At 45.7% G+C, this 26,103-nt stretch overlaps 4 protein-coding genes across 5 annotated transcripts; 3 read left to right on the forward strand and 1 right to left on the reverse strand.

Annotated features, from left to right (window-relative positions):
• Positions 1 to 1,405: 1,405 nt before the first annotated feature.
• Positions 1,406 to 6,020, forward strand: LOC109485072 (3 beta-hydroxysteroid dehydrogenase type 7-like). 2 transcript variants are annotated; one of them, XM_019788501.1, is made up of 4 exons: positions 1,406 to 2,035; positions 3,533 to 3,677; positions 4,114 to 4,278; positions 4,673 to 6,020. In XM_019788501.1, the coding sequence occupies exons 2-4, from the start codon at positions 3,533 to 3,535 to the stop codon at positions 5,434 to 5,436; spliced, it is 1,074 nt and encodes a 357-aa protein (XP_019644060.1). In that variant the 5' UTR covers positions 1,406 to 2,035; the 3' UTR covers positions 5,437 to 6,020. The 2 variants fall into 2 exon arrangements, with proteins under 2 accessions (XP_019644060.1, XP_019644061.1); XM_019788502.1 differs by lacking the exon at positions 1,406 to 2,035 and adding an exon at positions 3,057 to 3,172.
• A 68-nt stretch (positions 6,021 to 6,088) lies between these two features.
• Positions 6,089 to 10,865, reverse strand: LOC109485071 (chymotrypsinogen B-like). Its single transcript, XM_019788500.1, has 8 exons — positions 10,758 to 10,865; positions 9,964 to 10,182; positions 9,482 to 9,649; positions 8,961 to 9,088; positions 8,224 to 8,303; positions 7,506 to 7,774; positions 6,979 to 7,118; positions 6,089 to 6,469 (listed from the first exon to the last, which is right to left on the reverse strand). Exons 1-8 carry the CDS (start codon positions 10,801 to 10,803, stop codon positions 6,308 to 6,310), a joined length of 1,212 nt encoding a protein of 403 aa, XP_019644059.1. The 5' UTR covers positions 10,804 to 10,865; the 3' UTR covers positions 6,089 to 6,307.
• A 1,717-nt stretch (positions 10,866 to 12,582) lies between these two features.
• LOC109485090 (chymotrypsinogen B-like) lies at positions 12,583 to 16,986 on the forward strand. The gene is made up of 8 exons (XM_019788524.1): positions 12,583 to 12,707; positions 13,084 to 13,302; positions 13,688 to 13,855; positions 14,326 to 14,453; positions 14,683 to 14,762; positions 15,237 to 15,505; positions 15,808 to 15,947; positions 16,432 to 16,986. Exons 1-8 carry the CDS (start codon positions 12,599 to 12,601, stop codon positions 16,591 to 16,593), a joined length of 1,275 nt encoding a protein of 424 aa, XP_019644083.1. The 5' UTR covers positions 12,583 to 12,598; the 3' UTR covers positions 16,594 to 16,986.
• Positions 16,987 to 19,114: 2,128 nt separating this feature from the next.
• LOC109484998 (chymotrypsinogen A-like) lies at positions 19,115 to 23,190 on the forward strand. The gene is made up of 6 exons (XM_019788370.1): positions 19,115 to 19,240; positions 19,899 to 20,029; positions 20,306 to 20,385; positions 20,953 to 21,221; positions 21,875 to 22,011; positions 22,631 to 23,190. Exons 1-6 carry the CDS (start codon positions 19,132 to 19,134, stop codon positions 22,790 to 22,792), a joined length of 888 nt encoding a protein of 295 aa, XP_019643929.1. The 5' UTR covers positions 19,115 to 19,131; the 3' UTR covers positions 22,793 to 23,190.
• The last annotated feature ends 2,913 nt before the right edge of the window (positions 23,191 to 26,103 follow it).

Genomic DNA, 26,103 nt, shown 5'->3' on the forward strand with positions numbered 1-26,103 from the left:
TAATTTTTTCTGCTGTGAGCGACGCGAGTAATATGCCGCCGCGAGGGACGATTTGCTGCCGAGGGACTTTTGCCACGGAGAGAAGGTTTCCGCGCTCCAACAAGACTGCTTCCAATCGGCGACTAGAAAGGGCTATCAAAAAACACTTAGGAGCGATTGGCATGGATGTGTGAACTTCCCGCAATAAACGCCACCAGTGCAGGGAGGTGTTCACGCCCCATTCCTCGACGAGCCGAAACTTGCAACTTTCCAGCGGTCGCCGATCAACCCGTCGGTAGAACGCCAACCATTCTCGAAAACCGAGCCCTATCCACTCGACAAAATCCCGTAGTCATTGCTGCTACGAAAAACAACTTTAAACAGATCACTACCACAGGAACCCGCAAGCTAAGCGATATTGCTGGGGGACGTGGACAGATAAACAAAGTGCCGCCATGTTGTTTGGTGGCGGTTTGATCTCACTGGTCATAGGAGGGTAACGCATCGCTCCGCAGCAAGTTGTGTAATAAAAAGAATGGCACATATATATAGTACTGCAAAGTTTGTCTTGGTTTGTTTGCATAGGAGGCTTAAATATGCACAGCATTGCCTTTGTTGTAACATTACCAATGTTCAACTTTTCTCTGTTGGAACCTTCCACTATAACGCAAGCTAATAAAACCAACCGTTGACAAAGGGCGAGCGCTCCATGCGTATCTGTGAATTACCCTTGCGCGAACATGTGAATTGGACCTGCGCGAACATGTGAATTGGACCTGCACGAACATGTTAATAGCCTCTATGAAAGGCTGGCTTAATCCGAGGTCCTTTCTAGTCGCCAATTGGAAGCAGTCTTGTTGGAGCGCGGAAACCTTCTCTCCGTGGCAAAAGTCCCTCGGCAGCAAATCGTCCCTCGCGGCGGCATATTACTCGCGTCGCTCACAGAAAAAATTACGCCCACGCCCAACAAGACTGTGAAGGAGGCTACTTGGAGAGTACCTATTGAACCAATCATCGACATATAACGTTAATTTTTTTTGGCCAAGGTTCAGGGGCGAGTTTAATAGTACAGTACATAATGTGCCCACTTCTGAAGTTTTAGCTCTTGCACAGGAATTTTCCCTGCATGTAGAATTAACTAATCCCCAAGCAGATCCTACGGTGGCAAGGCAGTATCCCGATTGGCCAGAGGAGTGTCCATTAGCCACCTAGCTTCGGTGACTAGCTTCTTGTCACGTAGAATCTGCTTGGAGATTAGAGTTAACATCCATGTGTCCCAGAAAGTAGGTTCGTGTGTAACACATTGACCAGGAAGTAGCTTTTGCTTGACCTAGTTTTTTGTGCTGAGATAACTTGCTTTGTCTGTGATGATATTTGCATACCACCTGCACACTGGGTTATGACGTCAATCCTTTGAAAATAGTAAATGCCCTAAGGCGTAATGCCCTTTACCAGTGCCCCGTACCAGTGCGTGCAAGGCGACAGGTAAGACGGGACAAAAGCTAGCTGATTTGATTCACTCACACCGGGGACTTGAAGAATGCCGACGGGGTCCTTGAATGTGTAGTGTGTGGCTCCCCTCTACGATTTTGAGCGAGACATTCGTCCAATCTGAATTGTAACTTTTTCCAGAAGCCGGGAGCAACTGTCCAATGAGTGACTTCGGTCCGGGGTATCCAGCATTCGATCGTCTCCAATGGGAACGACATAGACCCTTAGACCCAGCGCCCTTCAACAAGATTAATTGTTAAACAATTGTGGTCGAACTGTGGCCTTGAGATAGATCAAACAATACTCTGCTCCTAGACTACGCGAAACACTACACGTAGACACGTGTACCCTGGGTAAAGGTAAATGTCTGTTACATCATCCTCGCAACTACGCAAACTTCAGACGTCCGGACTGTGGGCATACTAGTAGACCAACGGCCGGGTGAACAACTGGGCCGCACTCGAGGACAATCACAACTCAGAGTCACATCTCAGCAGAGTCTTCCAAGAAGCCCTAGGACTGACGATACAAGGCCGCTGGGTCTGTGCACCTCGGACACTTAAACGTGAGTTTGCTGGATTTTTCTTTCTAATTCTCACTTCTAACACATAGAATAAGACCGAGCTAAGAAAACGATGTTGTGTTTGTATAGGGTTAACAACAAAAACTTTTCTAAACTACAAAGGGCTAAGATCCCTTTGATCCCAGATGAAGATATGGGTCAAAGTGATAGGGGTGACTAGCGTTACCAAAATAATCAATTATAGCAGTATAGAATTCACTGGGAGAACTTCGAGATTATATTATGGCATGACGTTGCATAATGTATTCTAACAAATCTCGGGCGGGGGTGTGGTCTTGGATTTTGAGCCGAGGCCGAAGTTCGAGGGCAGGATGAGTTTGCATTATTATATAAAGGAGGGTTAAATAAGCTCCTTCATTGAACGACTGGATATACCGTACGTATTTGTCGGCAGAAAAAACAAAGTTGTGGATTCTGTCTATTTGTATGATATGCCACAAGACAAGACGCCAACCTGTGTAGGCAGAGCGAAGGTAACTGTCTGCCAAATGGATACTGCCTTGCCAATTTGATACTGTCTTTGCAGCGACCAAAATATCTGCTTGGAGATTAGAGTGGAGGTAGAACGAAGCCGGGGTATAGCGTTCACAGGTGGGATCCAAGTTAACAAGGAACGTGCCATAAGCCTCAAACACTCCAAAGATCATTCGCATTGTCCCAAACGACCAGGCCAAAGGGCACAGTTGTCTTGACTATGCCCCCTAGTTATTTCCGGGTTTTTATGTAGGCCGGTTTGCGGACCCGGTGGCTACCATGCATACTTTTCCGAAAGAAGACAACTTTGCTGGACACAATTGCAAGCATGACTAACAAAAGAATACATTCAGTTTAATTCGTGATCGCCCGACGATCGTACGACGTACGTAAATGTAGCAGCCCTAATGTAATCACGTGAAACTCCTCTATCCATGCGTGAAACCTGTCACAATCACCTGACTCGATTTACGTCAGTAGGTGGAAATTTAAGACGCCCGCCAGGACACAATAGACGCGCGCCCGGGCGGACGAATCAGTCGTGCAAGGCAAAATAGACCTACTAACTAGAGGAGTGGAGCGCGTAGCACAAAAGTTTCTCTGTGTTGTGTCCAGTACTAGTAAGTAAAGGAGCGCTATAGTAAGGTAGGTCGTCCACTTACACGTCCAGTTATCGTGCTTCCAGGACTGATCTAATGTGGCATTAGTCTGGGTGCCATCCCCCGTAGTTATATTACCACTCGGTCGAGCCCTCCCTTTCCGCTAATCTCCAAGCAGATCCCTCTCGGTGGCAAAAAGACAGTATCAAATTGGCCAGGGTGGTGGGGGTAGCGACAAAAAAACGGCCATATATAAAAAGGTAACGATCATTCCCCCACAAGCCCTGCTTGGAGAGTGCCTTTCCTCTTGCTACCACGAACGTGAAGAGGGAGACCCAACCGTAACTACGGATTTTAACTTTGTAATGCTTGACCTGTATTTATCTTTCTATGTCTGAACCAACAGATGCCGCAAGAACTGACCTACGTCATCACTGGCGGATGTGGCTTCCTTGGGTCACATCTAGTGCGCATGCTCGTGGAGAGGAAGGAACACATCCGGGAACTTCGGGTGGTGGACAAAAAAGTCAGAGACTTTCCAACACTTGATGGTAAGGAAGCAACGTAAATGATCTGTAAGAAATTTGACGAGTATCATCATATGATTACCATTATCATATACACATTGATGGTAGAAATGAAGGATAGGACGAGATGGAGAGCTGTCATTGGAACCGAGGGAAGCTCGACCCAGTGAGTGAGTGAGTGAGTGAGTGATCATATACTAGTAATTACCATCATCATCATTATCATCACTGTTATATCAATATTATCAATACGTTCATTGCTGATAATTACTATTGTTAGATGATAAAGTATTACACTGCTTAAAATTGAGAGAAAAACGACAGCCCTATTTGATATTCATGGATTTAGCTATGAAAATTGATAACGTCAAATACAAAAAAAACAATGCTATACAACACAATTGTAGTGTTTGGGCATTTCAAAAACTTTTGATCTATAACTTGCATTTTTTTCTCCTAGACAAGTCAAAAGACAAGCTCCGCGTGTACGAAGCAGACATCCGAAGTAGAGAGCGAATGTTGGCAATCTGCTCGGGTGCTGACGTCATCATCCACGCAGCCTCTCTCATCGACTTTCCCGACGGCACCTACACGCAAGAGGAACTATGGGATGTCAACGTCAGAGGTAAACGAGCTGTCAATCATTTTAATTGGCCAAATGTAGTCAGAACGCTGTACATAACTACTAGTACCTACCAAGAACTTGACTATTGACAGATTTTGTGCTGAGATGCGGTCACATTCGTCGAAGAACGTTTTACGATTCTGACGTCGTATAATTTTCAAGAGGGCTGTGACGAGGACAGGGCCAGGGCCAAACGCAGACGAGGACCTAAGACAGACGTTTCTGTCACAATACAGCCGATGTTTGTACGAAACATGAAGTATGCGATCGTACGACAATAGTACGACGAATGTGGTCGGGCCCTTTAATTTTGCTTGTGGCGTGACGCTTAAGTGTTAAGGGTGTTTTGCGCCGAGATTTAACGACACATTTTTCACTTCTTTGTTTCACCTAGGCACAGAGAACCTTCTCAACTGCTGCTTGGAAACGAATGTCCGATGTTTCGTCTACACGAGCAGTGTAGATGCCTTCGGGCCCAACTGGCGAGGAGATCCACTCGAAGATGGCGACGAGGAGTCACCTTACGACCGCAGCCGTCTTTCCTCGGCCTACGGAACATCCAAGATGGCGGCCGAACGTCTGGTGCAGGAGATGAAGGGAAGGACGACCAAAAACGGCGGGAAACTTCACACGTGCGCACTGCGACCCCCACACATATATGGGGAGGGTAGTACGCTCGATCTCTCGTTCATCGAAGTTGCGAAGCGCGGAGCAAGAATCTCTAAGCCCGATGTAAAAGCTCGACAGGTGTATGTAGGCAACGTGGCTCTTGCTCATCTCTTAGCGGCAGAGAAGCTAGCTTCCCCTGATGGTATCGCTTATGACCCCGTGTATAACATTCACGACGACACTCCTATCACTAATTACCAAGAATTCTTTGAGTACCTCTCCCCAGATGTCAAAATCCAGGAGAGGATGGTCCTTCCTCTGTGGCTTCTCTTTTTCATAGCTCGAGTTTTTGCATCGGTGCGATTTCTCTTGAAACCTTTTTGCAACTTCGTCCCACCAGTGAGTCGTAATGTGCTGTTGAACTGTAACACGACATTCTACTTGAACTGTGCAAAAGCTAGAAGGGATCTGGGATACTCGCCTTTATATACATGGGAGCAGAGTAGACAGAGAACGGTAGATTGGATAGAAAGCCAACTGGCCGGATAAGTGGTGGAATGGTGGTCATTTGATTATGGTTGGTGACTTTGAATCTCTTTGAATCTTTGAAGTTCTTAGTTAGAATCCCTTGCAGTTCCCACCTCAGATTTTTAGTATATTCTTTACTGTTAATAAGTAAGTATGTCTGTAAGTACAGATCAGACTGGTCTTATCTTTTGAGCAAGTAGATTGAAATACGGAGTCACCCACACGACTAAAACTGGTGTCAGAACTGGGATTAGCGTAGTTTCATCATTCGATACACTGTACAATATTTCTTGCTGTTGACTCCAGCTTGCACACTGTAGTATAAATCGAATGTATTTTTTTTTCAGCAGGACTGGTTTTTATCATTACTTTTCTAAATATGGTAATTTGGAACATATTTGTGGTCCCTAACATGCAGTGATGTATAATTGGGAGTGCCGGATTTGTATCCTGCTATGTAGCACATTTATTTAGAACCAGTCCTACGTATTGTTATTTGGAGAGCTAAGTGGCAATGGTCAGCTATATCGACGTAAAATGGTGTCAGAAGTGGGATTGGTGCTGTAGAATCAATAGATTCCATGTACACTGTATATGTATGTATATATGACCTTCAATACTGGTTATTATCATTAAATATGGTCATTAGGAACAAACAATAAAAAGACGAACAATGAAACAATGTCTTTGAATCTTTATTGACTACTGTGCGCATATGATTGATGAACCGATGTTAACGTGGCTCTTTGTGCGTAAAGGCGATGAAAGAGAATTGTCCTTTGGACAATCTTCATAGCGTTCCCTCCTTGTACTTGCGGGGTAACCCTTTGAAGCATTTAGCTAACCACAAGTTGATGAGTTGTTGGGAGGGAACCGGGTGTTGGACGCTAGTTTAGTTGTTGGCCATGGTGGAGTCCAGCCACTGGCGGAGGTTGGTGACGCGTGCGTACACGGCAGGGGTGGAGGTGCTGCACTGGGAGCTTCCCCAGGACACAACTCCCACCAGGTTCCAGGCGCCGTCCTTCTGGCACACCAGCGGGCCGCCAGAGTCACCCTGGGGAAAAAAGCAAAACGTTAGAAACGGGAAATCTTCTGGGAAGTTTTTGGAGATTTTGTGAATCTATTGTAACCGTACTGTATGATTATGGGGAAATACCCGATTGAATTGCATCACAGAATGGCATACGATTCTATGACGTAGCTTATTCCGGCATTACACATTGCTTTGTAATTCATTCCATGATTACACCGTGCACATTTCTGGCAACCTCTTGATACACCCTGCCCCCCACAGCATGCCAAATCACAACCCTGTCAGTCAACTGAAACCCAATCTCCACCCACCCACGTCCAACCCTCGCTACTTGGGACAGTTCAACCGATATTCGTATCTCTACTGTTCTTTGAAATATTTGTTTGGAATATTTGTTTTGTCTTTAAAATATTTGTTTGAATTCATTGGTGTAATTGGCAGTTGCTTGTAGTATCTTATTGAGGATTTAGCGGTTCAGTGTTGAGGACGTTGCTATAAAATGCTAAAAGATGCATGACATTTAGTCTTACCATGCATGAAGTAGCGCCATCGGCTCCAGCGCAGATCATCCGGTCAGTGATGGTATTGACACTTCCCCAGGCATTCTGGCAACTCGAGGTGCTGATGAGGGGGATCATGGCCTGCTGCAGGATGTCAGGGGTGGTGGAGGCTGGGAGAAAAGAGGGTACAGTCGTTATTGTAGATACTCTAAGTCTTGCCATTTTAGCTTTAGAACGCTTCTTCTGTCGCCTACCTGCCAAAAAGACTGGACCTGCACTCATTCAAACCGTCGCGCGCTGGGCGTGGACTTTGCTGATTGTATGACCTGTTAGAGGCACTCAAGTTTGTGGCCAATCTGCGCGCCTAACTCTGAACAAATGTTCAAATTACAGGTTGATCATAGACTGTGTACAGGTCCAGTCTTTTAGGCAGGGAAGCGACCGAGAAAGCGTATAATCGTATACTTAGTAAAAAGGCTTGATTCCCAGTCCGAGATGCCCATGGCAATGATATAGTCAGCCCCATTGACTATTAGCAGCTACAGTCTAGAACTCACAAGAGGCAGATGTCTTTCCCCAGCCTGAGGTGTAGCAGCTCATTCCGGCAGGGAAGGAAGCATCGTCGCCGGAGGCTGCCATGCAGACGGGATGGACGTTAGTGTTGAACTGGGCGGGGGTGGCCAGCTTCAGCAGGCAGATGTCGTAGTCGATGGTGTTGGAGTTGTACTGCTGGTGGCAGATCTTCTTGGAGATGCGCACGCTCTGGATGGGCTCGGTGCCGCCGCCTTTGTTGTGCTCTCCCAGGATGACATAATCGCCGGAAATGCTGTGGAAACGTGGATAGTGCAAAAATGATATTATGTATATCATTAGTAGAAAGGAGGTAGTGGTGATCTATAGTCTTTCTCGTGATGAATGAAGTGTACATAAGACTTTGACAGTGAGTGGATTTAACTACAGAGTCAACCATCACACGACTAAACATGGTGTCAGAAGTGGGATTGCTGTCGTAGGTTCGTCTGCAGATACACTGTAGCTTGAGTACGGTGCTAGGTATCGAGTGACCCTTTTACAACAATATTGGTTTCGAGATTACCAAATTTGTTGTAGCACTCCATTTGTAACTTTGAGTCCTATTGCTATTTGGAGAGCTAAGCGTCCATGACACTGGTCAGCCAAATCGCCAAAAGACCAAATCCCTACAATATTGGCAAGTACACCTTCTAGCCTATAAAACTGACGTACAGGCTTGTACTTGACAAGAAAGGGACTTACGAGGGATCACAGTGAGCTGCAGTGACGACCCACTCGTTGTTCACGATAGAACCGCCGCAGTAGTGCCAGCCTGTGGAGGTCTGGGAAAACGATGAACAAAAGGTAAGTGTTCACATATAGAAAAGGGAAGACACAACCACATTCCTCTACAGCAAAGGATCTGCCAATTTTGTAATCTAGATTATATTGAAGATGAATGCCATTTTGTAGTTGACTGCACATTATATAGAAACGAGAGGGATTCCCTCTATACTTATGTAATAGATAAGTTCCCAAGCTTTAGACATTTAAATAGAATAGAAAAATTCGAATTCCTCATGAAACTTGACAAACCATGTATAATTAGCTCAATATGTTCGTACATCTTTAACTGCGTCAAGAAGCGAGAAGAAGCTGAACCTGTAAATAGTAGATCACATTAGTTTATATAGTATGTAAGTGTCATTACTGTTTTCTTTTCCCTGTTTACCCATGACCTGTACTTAGCTCGTTAGAGCACAAGCGTACAATAAAGGTCTTTCATTCATTCATTCATTCATCATATATATCTCCTGAGACGGGGGACGGCATCGACTTCCAACAACCTTTGTCACATTGCTGACGTCACACGTGCATATAGGCACGTGTCCTGAGCGACTGGGTCAGATAGCTGAAGAGTCTTTTAGTAAAAAAATTCAAGTGAGTCCATTTGTTTTAGTTGGATAACAGTTTATTTGTTCCACGATGACATTTCTCACCTGCAGGGACACCTGCCAGGGCCAGCTGTGAGGGGTGGCGTCGTCTCCGTTGACGATGCGGCCCTCAGCCTGGTCGTACCTCAGCATCTCTGAGCTGCGGGGCTGGATGGCAGGCGTTCCGCATGATCCTGGAGCGGCACATGTGCAGGTAGGTCATGGGCGACGGACGGATTTTAGCCAGCTTTAATAGTGCGCTCTTTTCGTCGCGTCCCTGCCGAAAAGACTGGACCCGTACATGTTCTATCTGTCCGTCGTTTGAATTTGAACAGGTGTTCTGAATGGTCAAACCTGAGCATCGTCATCCAATCAGCAGTGCGTGAGGTTTGAATTGGCTCATTGCGTCACGCGGTAAACGTCATCACCAGAATAGAATAGGTGTTAGCTTGGTCTTTTTGACAGGGAAGCGACGAAGAGAACGGACAAAAGCTAGAAAGGCTGGAACCAGGCTGGATGGATTTTCGATTTGTCGTCTGATAAATGAAATGTATACGCACGAAATACTAGTATGTAAGATAACTCACCAGGAGCGTATGTGGGGGGAGCGACAGTGGTGGTGGTGATGATTTCACCTCCTCGGCTGTAGGAAGCAGAGAAGCCGGACGTCGTGACGCTGTAGTCGGATGTGAAGACGATGCGAACCTCGGATCGGGTGGTGATGGTTCCAGGGCTCTGAGAGCCACAGTACGCACCTAAAGCAAAGGAGAACTCGCTTAGTTTAGAGATCTGTCTGATAGTGACATTTGTAGCACGTTATCATCAACGGTTTATACTTGAAGCGTTTGAAATAGCCCCCAAACAAGCCACGCTAGAACCAGATTACGATTCGAAACAGGCAACCATTTCCGTTAGCAACATCACATTCTTTGCCTCGTAGATATCAGCTCTTAATACATTCAAAGAATGGCCAGAAAACTGTGAATCTGAAAATACAGCTTTACGACCCTGAAATCGCATTGGGTGCCTTTAAAAGCCTCTTAGATCGATAAAACCTCATCAGACGTACCGACGCGGTTGCCCCCATCGTACACAGTGACGGTGTCGTAGCAGCTCCCGGTCCAGGAGCTGGCGGCCTCCAGCAGGAAGGCGTTGAAGGTGATCTGCAGGAGCTGGCCGTTGGCGGGAAAGACGTACTCACAGTTCAAGTCGTTGCCGTAGCTGTTGGGGTAGTTGGGCGAGGCCACCGTGCCACTGGAGGCGGTGAAGGTCCCGCCACAGCTTTGGGCTGGAATTAGTAGGACAAATATCTCATAGCGAGCATGCTTCAAAAATCGTGCAAGTCAGTCAAGGTGCGGTCATTAGTCGTAGCAAGGATTTTTGGTCGTAGGTCATCGCACGATTTGGGTGCCGCAGAATTTTCATACAGGTTGTAACAGAACCATTAGCCGGCAAAGATTTAAGACAACATTTTCGGTACGGTAACAGGGCAGCTGGATTTTGTAGGAGACCTGTACCCAAGAATGCTGTCACGACGATCGCGCGACGTATATGACCGGTCCATAGCTAAAGTTTGGGAAAACAGAAGCCTTTAAACTGTGAGAACATGACTCCTAGAGTGACACTGATACACGTTACCCCTCGGTAACTGAACTATTCACCTCCAGCCCACTCATTACTTATCCATCATCTACTTGTACCTTCTTGTCACATTCATGATATGGTTATAATTCAACATTGACATCTGAGGTAAACTTGACGTATGTGGCACCATAATAGTGTTTATAGTCGCAATATTACCAACTTGCTGAAAACATCGTCAAATAGATTTACCGTTATGTTTAAGAAATAATGTATCAGTACCTGCGGTGTAGGACACCAACACAAGACAGCACAGAAGTCGCAGCATCGTGGAGACAGATGTACTCGTAGCTTCTCAGGCAAGCAACCGGATTTCGGAGTGAACGTGAAGTCACGTAGCGACGTCTTTATACAATTTCTCCAACCTGTCTAAACAGGGCGACGAGGAAAAACGGCAGATGGTCGAGTTGATGCAGGAGATGAACTGATTCGATAAACGCCTGAAGGGCAAGTTGTGACGTTTCGAGTGGTTTAAGATTGGCAACATTAGTGCTGTTATCATCCACCCTTTCCTGCCATAAAGGTTTGAACACAGAGTTATCGTAACTGCGACACTTGAGTACAACAAAGGGCAAACATGTATCCAGACAGAGATCTTTATTGATACTGATTACATTTGTCAGTTACGGGTAGGATGTTACAGATATCCTTGTTTTCATGCTTTTTGTTTTCATGACTTCTGTTTTCAGATCATGCCTTGTGTTGTCGAGATTTCTGTTTTCACGACATTTGTTTCCATTGCTTTTGTTTTTACTGACCTTTGGTTAATGTGTATCTCGTTGTAATATGTGTACCTCAGTAGATCAATTAACTCCCAATTACATCACGAGACATTGCGGACTTCCTTGAGTGTTTTGTTATCAGAATAAACGCACACATTGTAAACACATAGAGTATGGCGCACTGGTCAATGCCCTTACTACAATGGTGGGTATATGCATGTTGCAAGTAAACGCTTTAAATGACTAGCGGCCACTTCCCAGTGTGTAGTAAGTGTAGGGTATCTTAAACCTGACGCAACGACTGTGTCTAATGGCGTTTCTTTCTTCGGAAAAAATAAACAGCTAGAATAAGAGACGTGAAAATTGATTGTATCCTAATTAAGTCCTTGAAAGTAGACGAAATGCACACTCGTTCTATTATCTTGAATAATCAAACTTCAAGCTGTACATTATTGGTCCCTCCGTATGTTGTATTCGCAAGAAAATGGCCGCAATACCGGCAGCACTTTGTGATAACGACCACTTTCCCACCTGTGCGTCACAGAGTTGAAGACTCTCAAGTTGTAAGTAGGCTGTCACATGGTAACTAACTGTACGTCACATGTCACATGGTGATTTCATGACTAGACATGGTTACAGCACACTCAAGTTGTATCAACTTATTTTATGCCATACCAACGCAGAGGACGAATACCCGACAAGACAATACTCAGAAAAGTCGTGTAAAGTGCCTTTCCCAAGGGCACAAGATCTGTGGCATGTCAGGACTATCAGGACTCGAACCAGGGACCTCTTGGTTCCGAGTCGAGCACGCTGTCGCTACGCCATACGTTTTTCACATGACTGAATTTTAAGCCTGGCTGCTATCCTCCGTAGCCAGTTACCGCCGGCTCTCTCTTTTGATAACTATGGAGGGTGGCACCCAGGCTACAGTTTTTTTTTATTCTCAACATAGAGCACGGAGTGTACAGTCGTCATTCACCTACGCATCTGATCTTAATAATCTTAACTTCATATACAATTGTTAAAATCTGTTAAAAGACTGTTAAAATCTATTCTTCCATGGAATTACATAGTCAGTATGTGACATTGCACCGGATACGGCATGTGGTTGTTTTATGAAACACCAACAAAAAAAGAAGTTTCAATGGATAACAACACGATTGTATTTTCGACGTGTGTTTCTAAAATAAGATCCGACTATTTCAAGCATGGCCAGGATAATAAAACACTCCAGAATTCACCGGATCTAATAAATTTAACTTGAACGTCAAATTAACCATGACCATCTGTCCTTTTCTCTGGGTTACAGCCACGCGTTTTGTATAAATACCGGCGCCAATGCCAGGTTCTTTCATCACTCCGAAAGCCGATTCTACAAGGTGTTGTGAGTCTCCAAGCAAGATGATCTGGCTTCTGTGTGTCCTTTCTCTGGTGTCTTACGCCAATGGTAAGTTTGTTCTTTGGAATTTCTCTCTTGGTCTCAGTTACTTTAAACTATCCAGTGGTGTGACGCGTACTTGACACGGTTAGGGAACCATGTCGATCGTTTGGTACATTGTCGATATTTTTGTTGCACTGTTTATTGGTGCTCATCATAAACCTTCGGAAAAGACCAGAATTGCCCAGCAGTAATCTCCAAGCAGATCCTACGGTGGCAAGACAGTATCCACTGCCCACAGGAGTTTCCATTAACCACAATGACCAACTGATACTGGTTTGCCACCGTAGGAGAATAGCCCAATGGTAGATGAATCCCAAACGTTGATTTAATGATGCCGCAGCTGGTAACCGGTAACCAACAATACATTTGTTTTTATTTCCAGCCCAAAGTTGTGGCGGAACTTTCAGCGGTGGCAGTGGCACGGCGGCCTCGCCCAACTACCCCAGCAACTACGGCAACGACTTGAACTGTGAGTACGTCTTTCCCCACACCGGCCAGCTCCTGCAGATCGAGTTCACGGCCTTCCATCTGGAGGCAGCCAGCTCCTGGACCGGAAGCTGCTACGATGTCGTCACCGTGTACGAAGGGGGCAACAATCTTGGTAAGGGATAGAAATCCATCTGTGCAGTCTTAGCACGGTGCTTTCTGTCATACCAGCCCAGAAGAGAACAAGAAATAGCCATGCCTTCAAGTACGTACCAAGGATTGAGGTGTTAAAAAATCCATTCTTTTCTAGAAGTTTCGCAGAGTGGAACTCACTGTCACCTGTAGGGGCATTATCATTAGATAGATTTAAACAATGTCTAGAGTTAGAAGTTAACAAGTTAACAAGCCGATCGGTGTAATATAACCAGCTGTCGCCGCGCCGCGTGCCTGCGAAGCTGGTGTGTTACGCCGAAGGGCGGTTATACCGGCTATACAGATACAGATATTAGAGGATGGTTTCAGCAGACAGTAGTAAGATATCCGTCTTTTGTTCACTTCAGGAAGTTACTGCGGTAGTACCAGGCCGGCCACCCTCACCACCCGATCCGAGGTTCGCATCGTCTTCTCTACGGACTACAGTGTCACGGCGTCCGGGTTTTCCCTGACCTACAGCCGCGGAGGTGAAATCATCACAACCACCACGGTCCCCGTTCCCACCTACGCTCCTGGTGAGTTTACAACTGTATTGAAAGTAGAATTAACCGATGATGATGAAGTGGAATGATGTCTGGCAATAGTTACTTTACACGATAAACTTTGCCGGTGTGTTATAATCGCTAATGCAGATTTAACTTTGTGTAGAGTGAGCCCTGTATATCTAACTCTTCATAAACTTGTGGGGCGTTAATTGTTTTCGGGGAGCGACGCGACGGAGGGGCCCCTTTTCCACCGGGGGAGTTTGCCGGGGAGAGAGTTTTTGTTGAGCGGTGAAAAAGTCTCTCCCTGGCAAACTCCCTCGGCGAGAAAACCGTCCCTCCGCGGCATAAGTCGCGCCGCTCCTCGAAAAAAAATTAACGCCGATGCCCTACAAGTCTGCGAAGGAGGCTCGGTGGTACTTTTACTCGACTATGCAGGAATTTCTGTGTGTCAAATGTCTCCGTCCGTCGCCCATGACCTTCCTGCACATTTGCCGCTCCAGGATCATGCGGAACGCCTGCCATCCAGCCCCGCAGCTCAGAGATGCTGAGGTACGACCAGGCTGAGGGCCGCATCGTCAACGGAGACGACGCCACCCCTCACAGCTGGCCCTGGCAGGTGTCTCTGCAGGTGAGACACAAATATGATTGTGGAAAAAAATAAAGTGGTCCCCAGCTAAAAAGAACTTGGACTCATGCTGACTCCGTCTTCTTCAGTTACCTGGCCCAATCACTCCCAGCACAAGCGGCTTTATGTACGCGTGGCGTCAACAATGGGTCAAACGTTCGAAGTAGATACCGTCCCCCGTCCCGAGAGAAATATGATCGTAATAAACACATTTTGTTCATCATTTCCCCAGACCTCCACAGGCTGGCACTACTGCGGCGGTTCTATCGTGAACAACGAGTGGGTCGTCACTGCAGCTCACTGTGATCCCTCGTAAGTCCTTTTCTTGTCAAGTGTACAGGTCTGTACGTCAGTTTTATAGGCTAGAAGGTGTACTTACCACTGTTGTAGGAATTTGGTCTTCGCGATTTGGCTGACCAGTGTCATGGTCGCCTAGCTCTCCAAATAGCAATAGGACTCAAAGTTCCAAATGGAGTGCTACAACAAATTTGGTAATCTCGACCCTACAGCAATTGAAACCAGTACTGTTGTAAAAGGGTCACTCGATACCTACATGTAGCACCGTGCTCAACCTACAGTGTATCTGCAGACGAAACTACGACAGCAATCCCACTTCTGACACCATCTTTAGTCGTGTAATGGTTGACTCCGTAGTTAAATCCACTCGCTGATAAAAGTCTTATGTACGCTTCATTTATCACGAGAAAGACAGATCGGCACTACCTACTAGTACTTTTTACTAATGATATACACAACATCATTTTCGCACTGTCAACGTTTCCGCAGCATTTCCGGCGATTACGTCATCCTGGGAGAGCACAACAAGGGCGGCGGCACCGAGCCCATCCAGAGCAAGCGCATCTCCAAGAAGCTCTGCCACCAGCAGTACAACTCCAACACCATCGACTACGACATCTGCCTACTGAAGCTGGCCACCCCCGCCGAGTTCAACACCAACGTCCACCCGGTCTGTCTGGCGCAAGCCGGCGACGATGCTTCCTTCCCCGCTGGAATGAGCTGCTACACCTCAGGATGGGGAAAGACCTCTGCCTCTTGTGAGTTTTCGTTTTTAACGTAACGTGCTCTTTTTTAAAACAGTACCTGATAAACGTTAAAGGGGCTGAGCATATCGAGTAGATAGAGTAGGGCTGAGTAGATAGAATATATGCAGATCCAGTCTTTTTAGCAGAAAGGCGACAGAAGAAGCGTTCTAAAGCTTAAAAGGCAGGAGTACGTACGTCACCTTGTCCCACCCTCGTCTGGAGGGTCGGGGACTATGGTCACATCTAGCACAATCCTTCACCATCCTTAAAAGATTATCTACGTCAAAATAACGACTGTACCCCTTTTCCGCCAGCCTCCACCACCCCCGACATCCTGCAGCAGGCCATGATCCCCCTCATCAGCACATCGAGTTGCCAGTCTGCCTGGGGAAGTGTCAACACCATCACTGACAGGATGATCTGCGCTGGAGCCGATGGCGCTACTTCATGCATGGTGAGACCGTCGTGTATTTTGTACCAAACACCAATGTACACACCACTGAACTCTTCAATGAGATACTATAAGCCTGTCAATGACACCAAGGGTAGAAAACAAATATTTCAGAGCAGTAAAGATACGAAGATTAGTGCAGCCCCAACGAATGCAAAAATCTTTACTTGATCCGTCCCAAGTAGAGAGTATTAGACATGGGTGGGTGGAGATAGGGGTTCAGTTGATTGACAGGGTTGTGACTCGGAACGCCCTGGGTAATAGAATGCGGCATGAGGTTGCCAGAAATGCGTACTTTGTAACCATGATATGAAAGACAAAAGTGCAATGCCGGAATAAGCTACGCTACGTCATACAACCTTATGATGTATTTCAATCGGGTAGAGTTCCAATGCATTCACACAATCCCCAAACACTTTCCAGAAGTCGGTAATCTTCTACTAGTATTTCTTGTTTCTAACGTTTTTCTCTTTTTCTGTGCCGCCAGGGTGACTCTGGCGGCCCGCTGGTGTGCCAGAAGGACGGCGCCTGGAACCTGGTGGGAGTTGTGTCCTGGGGAAGCTCCCAGTGCAGCACCTCCACCCCTGCCGTGTACGCACGCGTCACCAACCTCCGCCAGTGGCTGGAAAACACCATGGCCAACAACTAAACTAGCGTCCAACGTCCGGTTCCCTCCCAACAACTTAGTAGTACACTAGTATCTAATATGTCCTACCTGTAGCGAATAGACGAATCCTGGCCACCAAACGCTCAGCCAATGAGAGAATGGCAATTAGCGGTTCGACCAATGACAGAGTGGCTACATCTCCGTCAAATGTTTGCATTTGCATGTTTCGATTCTGCATTTCTACGTTATGACGGAATGGAACGTGGCTACGGGAATGATCTATTGCAGAGTCTTTAGACCAAGTCTTCTTTTCGCTCAGGGACGGTAAAGTTGGATAAAGGGGAACGTTGAAAAATGATTTCATGCCATTGACCAGGAGCAACTCTATTAAAGAGAGATCCTTGGTTTGGATTTAATAAAGTTCATGATACACAATACTTGGATCAGTCTTCTTTCTTTTACAGTCCGATTGCCTTTCCTATGATGTCACAAATCATGTCCAGGTATCATACCATTACATGAACCGAGGTGTAAAGATGTAACATCATCTGATGATACTGATTCTTAGTAATCATCAGATGTAATCCAAAGACGTAATAAGACAGTTCGATTCGGGGAACTTCATGCGAAGAAAAGATCCAAGCAGCAGGTCTTCGGGTAGCTTCAAGACAGTATCAAATTGGCTAGTCATTTTCCAATACGCCTCCAAGGTGGTACCCAATGGATACAGGCGGCGAATACAGACTCACTCGCCCTAGAGAATCTGCTTGGGGATTATATAACCATAAATATAACGTTGAAGCAAGCACAGTTGTATGCGGCAGTTTGATGGAGCAAAATTTACACAGTGTTTAAGATTCGTCGGCTAGGCCAGGGGCGCCTAAGCATTAGCACGAATCTTAAAGAATTCCGGACGAAATGAAGAGTAGCTGACATGTAAATAAGTATTCGTGATCCTGACAAGTGAACACCATGCATTATCATACAGCCACTAGGCGTTGGCCAATCAGATCTCCCCATTACAAATTGGCTATCGTGAGGCCATAATTTACCAGTGGGGATTGAATTAAAATCCTATAAACACCACGACCAATCAGAGCCCACCGATAAATGACCGCTGGGGACCCCGAAAGGACGTCAGATCAAACACTGGTGATTTGGGTTGAAGAACAAACTCTGTCTAAGAATTTGCCCTGATCTTAAAGCAGATCATACAGTGGCAAGACAATATCCACTGACCAGAGGAGTGTCCTTCGGTGGCTGATGGATACTGCCTGGCCACCGTATGATCTGCTTGGAGATTAGATTGACCGATATCTCTGCAGAGATAGCAAATTAATCTTTAAGTAGAAGATTTTAGCGAGTGGGGCGACCTGGAAGAGCCTACAGGACCAGAGCCTGTGTATATGTATCTGTGTATAATGTCCTTGGTATGTTATAAAAATATCATTTTTCGAGATGGTTCATAAGTATTGCATAAGTAGTTCTCCGTATGTTCCATTCGCAAGGAAATGACCACCATCAGCTAAGCACTGGCTGATAACGGCCACCTCTCCACATGTTTGCTCTGGACTTGAAAACTCTCGAGTTATAAGTAGGCCGTACTTCTAACGATGCTTAAAGTTTATCTCCAAGCAGATCCTAAGGTGGCAAGGCAGCACTAGTATCCATTGGCCAGAGGAGTGTCCATTCGTTGGCTAATGGACACTCCTCGGGCCTTGCCACCGTAGGATCTGCTTGGAGATTACTGAATAACATACCACACAGCCACCTGAGGACACGTTCACTTGTGTTTGGGCACGGCCACGTTCGTGCTAGGCCGTCCTCACGGTTTTAATGTCGTACAATTTTCAAGCAGAAAACGACTATCGCAAGAGTGTCATCAGTTTGCGATCGTACGTACGACGTATATTATCCGCGTCCTTGGCGTAAAGGTTCGGGCTCATAAAAGTATCTGCATTCATCTAATGTGTCCCAAAGATGCTGAGCGTGTGTCTTGGCTGTGGATCATTAGAAGATGCTTCATACGACTGAAAGTTGGTGACCATTTTACACGTTAAGACACGCTTTTCGTCCTTGACCTTATACATCCTACACTACTGTACTGTTATCTTAAGTACCCATATCTGTATCTATATCTGTATAGACGTTTTAACCAACCCTTGGCTTAACACACCAGCTTCTGTATCTGTATAGCTTGTATAACTGCCCCTCGACGTAACACACCAGCTTAATTGCAGGTTGGGATGCTCCATGAGTTTTATGGTACAGCGTAACAAAATATAACATAACATAATGTAACGTAACGTAACGTAACAACATAACATCATAGCATCATAACATCACAACATACTCATGTAAAATTAGTTGAACATCTTAACCTAAGGTCTTAAGTAGTATTTAGTGATACAATATATCAAGCTGTTATTCTTGAAAATAACAAGTTTAACAGGCAAACACTCCGGTTAACTCTCAGGAAATGATAAATTGATAAATCTATCTTCACGTCACATCAAAAGCGCGACCATCTGTCCTTTTCTCTGGGTTACTGCCACACGTTTTGTATAAATACCGGCGCCAATGCCAGGTTCTTTCATCACTCCGAAAGCCGATTCTACAAGGTGTTGTGAGTCTCCAAGCAAGATGATCTGGCTTCTGTGTGTCCTTTCTCTGGTGTCTTACGCCAAGGGTAATTTTTTTCTTTAGAATCTCTTTCTTTCTTCAAGTTATCTGATGTTTATGTATTTAGGTGATATTAATATACTTTTTGGCAAACTTCACGGCATTCCTTCGATGGCCGTGCATGTGTCCCGCAAAATTCAGCCGTTTCGGTGCTGAAAAGGCTGTCTTAGATTCTGTAATCTCGAAGTAGATTTCTTCCAGGCAATAGACTGTAACCTGCTTGGAGATTACATTATCGGCGATTGGGTCTGTCAAAGCCTGCTTGAAAAGTGTATGATGTCAAAATCTTAGAACGGCCTACGACTAATCTCAAAGCAGATTCCGTGGGACAAGGGGGCCGCATCCATTGGCCTTCTGTATTAACCGCTTGCCGCCCCACGAATGGATACAGGAGGCCAATATAGACTCTCCTTGCCCTACAGAATCTGCTTGGAGATTACATGTACTCGTACATACGACAAATGTGACCGTACCAGAACGTATTATAGTCTCCACAAGACACTTTTGCAGGCTGAATAAATAGGCAAACTGGACCCTCTATGGCCGACTAACTACCCTGGCCAGCTACATTCTTCTTAGCCCGATTTCTACTATTTGTTCAACCTGCAAAAGTGTCTGGTGGAGACTAGCACCATAACGTATTACTCCATGTTGTCCGCATGCAGCCCAATCCTGCGGCACGCCCGCCATCTCGCCGCTCATGACGAAACGGCTGGTGTACGACTTCGCTTCGGAGCGAATCGTTGGCGGACAAGAGGCCAACCCGCACAGCTGGCCCTGGCAGGTGTCTCTCCAGGTAAGGCAACAAGATCTTTTGCACATGTCTGTCTAAACCGATACCCCACCGGGTAGTTTAAGGAAAAAAGGGAAAGTTAGTCTCATACCCTTTTTTGAGGAGGGACTGTGGTAGTGGGTCGTTATCTACTGTGTCTAGGACACAAGGTGGAGCCCATCCCTCTCCTTCCACTGCCTTTACCTCCCCAATCGAAGTCATTTTAATATAATAGTCTTCAAACAACGTACTACAAAATGCCTTGATTCAAACTCTTCGTTTTCTTCACCATTTCTGCAGACTTCTTCAGGCTTTCACTACTGCGGCGGTTCCCTTCTGAACTCCGAGTGGGTCGTCACCGCGGCTCACTGTGATCCCAGGTACAGAAACCCTTTCTCTTGTACTCTATCTTTAGCCCTTGTCAGGCTAGCATGAATTCTGTATCTGTACCTGTAACTCTATAGCCGGTATAACCAGCCTTCTTCGTAACACACCAGCCTCTGTATCTGTATAGCCGGTATAAGTTACTATAACCAACCCTCAGCGTAACACGCCAGCTTCGCGGGCACGTGGCGCGGCGGTAGCTGACTATATCACACCGAACGACTTGTTATACCTAACCCTTGAACATCTACATAACATATTGTTTTTACTCAGTTTCTTCCTCCTCTTCCGTTCCAAACACTAACCTCTGACCTGGCCAATGGCATGATTTGTTGACGTCTGCCACCATGGTGACTGGTGTTGGGTTACATAATGTTGCAATTTCATGGTCTGCTCTACTCCTGTCACCATATACTAGTAGTACATGTATGTGAATGTGTTTGAGTAAAAAAATAACAGGGCAGACCATGTTCGAAGGTAAACATTATGCATTTGCTTTGCAAATGTTACTTCTCTAGTTGTAAACTATATCTGTATCTCACATCCCTTCTTGTCGTCTGCAGCATCACCGACGATTACGTCATCCTGGGGGAACACGACAAGGGCGGCGGCTCCGAGGCCATCCAGCGCCTGCGCATCGCCGGGAAGTTCTGCCACACTCAGTACGACTCCAACACCATCGACTACGACATCTGCCTGCTGAAGCTGGCCACCCCCGCCGTTATGGGTGAGACCGTCCACCCCGTGTGCGTGGCTGAGTACGGGGACGAGGCGTCCTTCCCTGCCGGAATGCGCTGCATGGTGTCTGGCTGGGGACTGCTTCGTTCCACCAGTGAGTGGAGTTAATTCTCTTTGAGGGCCTGCATGGGGGTAGTGATTACGAATTACGCAAAATTTTCGCCGCCGATTACGGATTACGTTAAAGTCTCAGAGCTGATTACGACCTTACGCTTTGCGGCTAATGTACTATTACGAATTACGTTGATTTTGGGGAAGGCTGCCTACGGATAACAACGACTAAAAAGACCTGATTTCGCCTTACGAAAAAGGGCATGCAGTCCCCCTCCTCTATCAGGCTTCGGGAGGCGACTGGAAAGAGTAGAAACTGGTGCGGCAAACTGTACTCTCTAGCGGACCAATTCCCCCGGCATATTATCTCTCTATCGGCCAATTTCTACTCTTTCCAGCCGCCTCCCGAAGCCGCTGGTAGAGGCTAAGTACAGTTATCGTTACCTTCGCCAAGAAGGCTATGTTTTTGGTAGCCTCCTTTATAGACTTGTCCACTGCATGCAGTACCATAGTACCAAGCCGCCAGCAGATTGCAGGGGGCCAAAAATCTAATACATGTAATTTCGAGGTTTAATCAAGGCCTACCCACATACCAAATCTTAAGACAATTCAACCCTAGCATCATAAAGTAACCAGACGGAGCAGCCAGACGGTCAACAAAGAGTTTAACTATTCTCTTACTTTTTTTTTCTTTAGGCCAGTTCACCCCTGACCAGCTGCAGCAGGCTGAGCTGCCCCTGGTGGGCACGCCGGCCTGCTCGGACGCCTGGCCCGGCTACATCACGGACAGGATGATCTGCGCCGGGGCCGAGGGGACGTCTTCTTCCTGCATGGTGAGAACAACATATTTTTTGTTTAAAGTTAAAACATTTGGTTCAACACAAAGATTCTCTCACCTAGAGCTTTCGACCAGTCACTCTGGTCTTCCTCAGTAGACTGACCCAGTGAAGCTTGTCACGTGGCTTCTTTGAAGTGTGACGTCAACACTGGGTCAAAGGTATCTTGTAGACGATGTTGGCCCCCGTCGCGGTTCAATGTAGGACAAAAAGGTTTAACTTTAAACATGTAACTACCAACACAGATGAACTTTCATGACAACATATTTTTTTTTATTCCAACATGTAATCACAAGACGTGGTGGGGATACACTCAAGTATTTTCAACCCATATTTATGCCGCCACCAACGCAGGGGACAATATCATACTTATTTTCACCTGAGCGAAGTGAGGAAAGTCGTGTAAAGTGCTTTCTCAATGGCACAAGATTGGTGGCATGTCAGGACTCGAACCCGGGACCTCTTGATTCCGAGTCGAGACCCCATTTTAATGCTGGACAATTCAAGCAGGTTTTAACAAAACCAACAATCCACAAGGATTTAAGACAGCCTTGAAATATTTGATTCTTAAATATCTTGTTTCTAACGTTTTTCTCTTTTTTGTGTGCCCCTCCAGGGTGACTCTGGCGGCCCGCTGGTGTGCCAGAAGGACGGCGCCTGGACCCTGGTGGGAGTTGTGTCCTGGGGAAGCTCCCGTTGTCACACCACGCTGCCGGGCGTGTACGCGCGCGTCACCGACCTCCGCCAGTGGATGGACAACACCATGTCCCGCAACTAAACCTGCGTCACTCCATAGCCTCCATAGCATGCCAAAAACTGGGGGTTTTGGGGTCTTCAGTGTCTTTGGGATCTTTTATGTGCTATGTTCTGATTGCATATAAACAAGATAGCCCGCCTGGTTGAATAACCCCTGTTTTTGACTGGGCATCAGAAAACAGCCGAAGACCACCAACCCTCCAGTATAAAATAAGCCTGCTACGGAGGCTAGTCACTCCACTACATGTACATCTAGCTCTCCTGGTAGACTACCAACAATATCGGGAGTATACCCCCCCCCCTCCCTTACACATGGCTGAAACATCTGTTTCAACCAGGGGAGGGGAGGCAGAGGAAGAGCTAAATGAGCACTCGTTTGAAAATGATTTATACCTGAAATTAGTCACAATAAAAATGGATTGAATGAATGAAGAGTTTGTGATGTAGTGTTTCAACTTCATGACAATGAAGGAGATGTGTCTAAGGCACGCAATCTGGTTACAATACACTGAACGACCAGTTAACGTTACACCTATAAAAACATTTGAACATCTAACTGCAAGCCTTGTCTAGTTTAGTGCACCTACTGGTCTTTGTGGCAGTAAGTTCCACTTTACTATAGTTAACGTCATATGGAGTTCTTGAACACCCCAAAACTCTTTTACTTGAAGGCATAACTATTTCTTGTTCTTTTATTTTCTCAGCTGGTATTTGAATTACTTAATGCATGTAGTTTGTACGTCAATCGGTTTATTAGTCAGTTTGTACATCATGGAAAGTCAGGACATTTTCCGTCTGTGTTTGAGTGACACCCACTGTAGGTTGTAGACACTACAGAAGCCTAATTCTCGCTTAGGCCATGTTGATTTGATTATATGGATGACATATCCGCGCGCGCATGAATTTTCGGCCGTTTCCAAAAAAAAAAGAGTTTTCAACCATACTGTAAATCGTACAAAACAGTTGTAAAATGAGCAAAAATATACCGTAAGTTACAAAAAAATAAGTCAAAACTATACCAATGTCGTAGAATGCCAAAATCAAACAAAAAAAGACGAAATTGTAAGGAAATGAACTTGAAGATTAGATTATTCGCCAAACCATATTCTGTCCCATTTGTTCAACCCTCATGACCACGTAGATTTCATAATGAAAACAACTTTTTTTTGCAAAACTTTTTTTATTCGCACGCGCGCATCAGTTTTGGGGCTCCCGGAGGATGTCATCCATATAATCAAATCAACATGGCCTTACTCTCGCTACACATACAAACAACAAAGAAACCTAACGCCTTACTCTAATTTGATCATCAACCTGACAATGTTGAAACACGGATGGACAAATTGCTTATAGTCGGACGCTTGTAAAACCCAGTCGGGACGCATTTTCCACCTGTTGAGCATCGTGAATGGCCACAAGTCGTCATCAGCGGTTAGCTGTGAGTAACGCGTCACCCACGATTGTACACGCGCTATAAACAACGATTTATGTCGAGTCCCCTTTAGGCTAGTCCTTGCACTCAAGCCAACTCCGTACTGCTTTTGTATAGTCTCTACCGGACTAACTACGCTGGATATATATATAGGAGAATATTTGCCAGGGGAGTTTGGCCGCCTTGTAGGTTTGACAGGTCGCGCCTTCGGAGGGAAAGAAACTACCTCCCCGCGGCCGGACTGCCCTGGCCAATTTTACTCTATTTTTTGCCGAATTCTACGATCCGTATTCCCGTAGAAAGGCCTGGTGGAGGCTATTAAACTGCTTTTGTGTGAGAGAAAAGAAATACAGTATCACGCCACATCTGTGCGGGACAATAGGGCAGTGATGGGTTGTTGGTTTTGCCCATTGTTCGGGTTAATAACCGTATACAGACTGCTGTAGGCGGGATCAGTTTGTGCAGCTGGCTCGCCGACAAATTGAAGACACAAGGGTCATGGACACTCCTTACATCCTTTCATACTACATCAAATACGGGTAGACAGGGCTGGTAGATAATAAAATAAACGATCAGTTGGCTGAGAATCATGCATGTGTATAAAAAAAGTTGATATGGAGTGTCGCAAACCATTGGCAGATACATGTACATAAAGGTACGATTTATGAATGGATTCTATCAATCATAATTAGATAAAGACATTCGTTTAAATAGCAATATTACCTGTATTTTTTCAACGTTCACAGTCACGATGGATATGTTCCTTTGTGATATGATATCTCTTTTGTATGTTTTGAGTTGAAAACGCTGTCTCCATAAGCTCACTAAAAACTGTCACACGTCGGAATGACCCTTGTGGTTGCGGTGATGATAACTAAGCGTAAATACGCCCCTCTATATCTTTGTATCCCCATTCAAAGAAGTACAAATGGGTTGCCTTGAAATCTATGTAGGGTTCAATATTCCGAGCTATATTTGCTGTCAGTTTGGCTTATCTATCTGCAAACGGCTAACGTTTTGTTGGAAATAAAGCAGGACGAGGTACCGTGCACCTATACTTTGTTCTAATAAGTAGTCCCCTTTGCGGTTTACTGTTTGCTTTTCTTTTTTTACTCTGACAATAATTGTGACAGAAATTGCCCGCTGAATGAAGCGCCCCGCCAAGATTAATGCCCAGTACGGGTCACTGCGCGGCCGGCTGTAATGCCAAATTGGACGGGATTGTTGCCCGGGGAAACTGGGAGATAATTCCTCACCGTTTTGGTGTTCGGCCAGGAGCCAGGAAATGATGACAGATGACATAATCATCCTGTTGACACCTGAATTTTGATCTCCAAGCAGATGTTGGGTTGGAGGTAAAGTCGTGACGTTTTCTCGCTGACAAAAACGACATTTTGTAACAAAAGAAAACTAGAAGTATACAATGTTGAAATGTGTAGGTTTGCTTCTCTGCACATGCATCTACATGTGTATATGAGGGGTGCACAACGTTAAAACAATGTCCATGGCCGACATACATATTATACAGCCGTATGTAGATGGAGTTTCAGTGTGTGCATGAGGAGCCCTTTCTCTGTCTCTGTCTGTCTGTCTGTCTGTCTCTCTCTCTCTCTGTGTATCTCTGTGCGTTGATCTCTTTCTTCCTCTATCCCTTGAAGTTCTTTAAATATGTTTGCCTGTCTGTCTTTCTGTTCGCAAATGACTACCCCTAGGGACCGTCGCGTTTGGACTCTGCCACCATCCACTCAATTTGTCCCCTTGAAATAACCCTAAGTTAATAACACATACATACTTACGTAATACATGCGTGAAGCATTAGGAGTAGGAAATGGCTGAAATTGATCCTGATGAGATAACGAGACCGTTTATCACAAATGGTGGTCGGGAAATATCCTGTGCCA

This window comes from Branchiostoma belcheri, unplaced genomic scaffold (genome assembly GCF_001625305.1).
Source record: "Branchiostoma belcheri isolate BF01 breed outbred unplaced genomic scaffold, Haploidv18h27 scaffold72, whole genome shotgun sequence".
Classification (NCBI taxonomy): Eukaryota; Metazoa; Chordata; class Leptocardii; order Amphioxiformes; family Branchiostomatidae; genus Branchiostoma; species Branchiostoma belcheri.

Bases quoted from the DNA above. Each gene is read 5' to 3' on its own strand.
- LOC109485072 (XM_019788501.1), top strand. From the start codon at position 3,533: ATGCCGCAAGAACTGACCTACGTCATCACTGGCGGATGTGGCTTCCTT. The intron at 3,678-4,113 runs GTAAGGAAGCAA...TTTTTCTCCTAG, and splicing joins AGACTTTCCAACACTTGATG to ACAAGTCAAAAGACAAGCTC. The intron at 4,279-4,672 runs GTAAACGAGCTG...TGTTTCACCTAG, and splicing joins ATGGGATGTCAACGTCAGAG to GCACAGAGAACCTTCTCAAC.
- LOC109485071 (XM_019788500.1), bottom strand. From the start codon at position 10,803: ATGCTGCGACTTCTGTGCTGTCTTGTGTTGGTGTCCTACACCGCAG. The intron at 7,119-7,505 runs GTGAGTTCTAGA...CTTTTCTCCCAG, and splicing joins GGGAAAGACATCTGCCTCTT to CCTCCACCACCCCTGACATC. The intron at 6,470-6,978 runs GTAAGACTAAAT...TTTTTTCCCCAG, and splicing joins ATGGCGCTACTTCATGCATG to GGTGACTCTGGCGGCCCGCT.
- LOC109485090 (XM_019788524.1), top strand. From the start codon at position 12,599: ATGCCAGGTTCTTTCATCACTCCGAAAGCCGATTCTACAAGGTGTTGT. The intron at 13,856-14,325 runs GTGAGTTTACAA...TTGCCGCTCCAG, and splicing joins CGTTCCCACCTACGCTCCTG to GATCATGCGGAACGCCTGCC. The intron at 14,763-15,236 runs GTAAGTCCTTTT...ACGTTTCCGCAG, and splicing joins GCAGCTCACTGTGATCCCTC to CATTTCCGGCGATTACGTCA.
- LOC109484998 (XM_019788370.1), top strand. From the start codon at position 19,132: ATGCCAGGTTCTTTCATCACTCCGAAAGCCGATTCTACAAGGTGTTGT. The intron at 20,386-20,952 runs GTACAGAAACCC...TGTCGTCTGCAG, and splicing joins GCGGCTCACTGTGATCCCAG to CATCACCGACGATTACGTCA. The intron at 22,012-22,630 runs GTGAGAACAACA...GTGCCCCTCCAG, and splicing joins GGACGTCTTCTTCCTGCATG to GGTGACTCTGGCGGCCCGCT.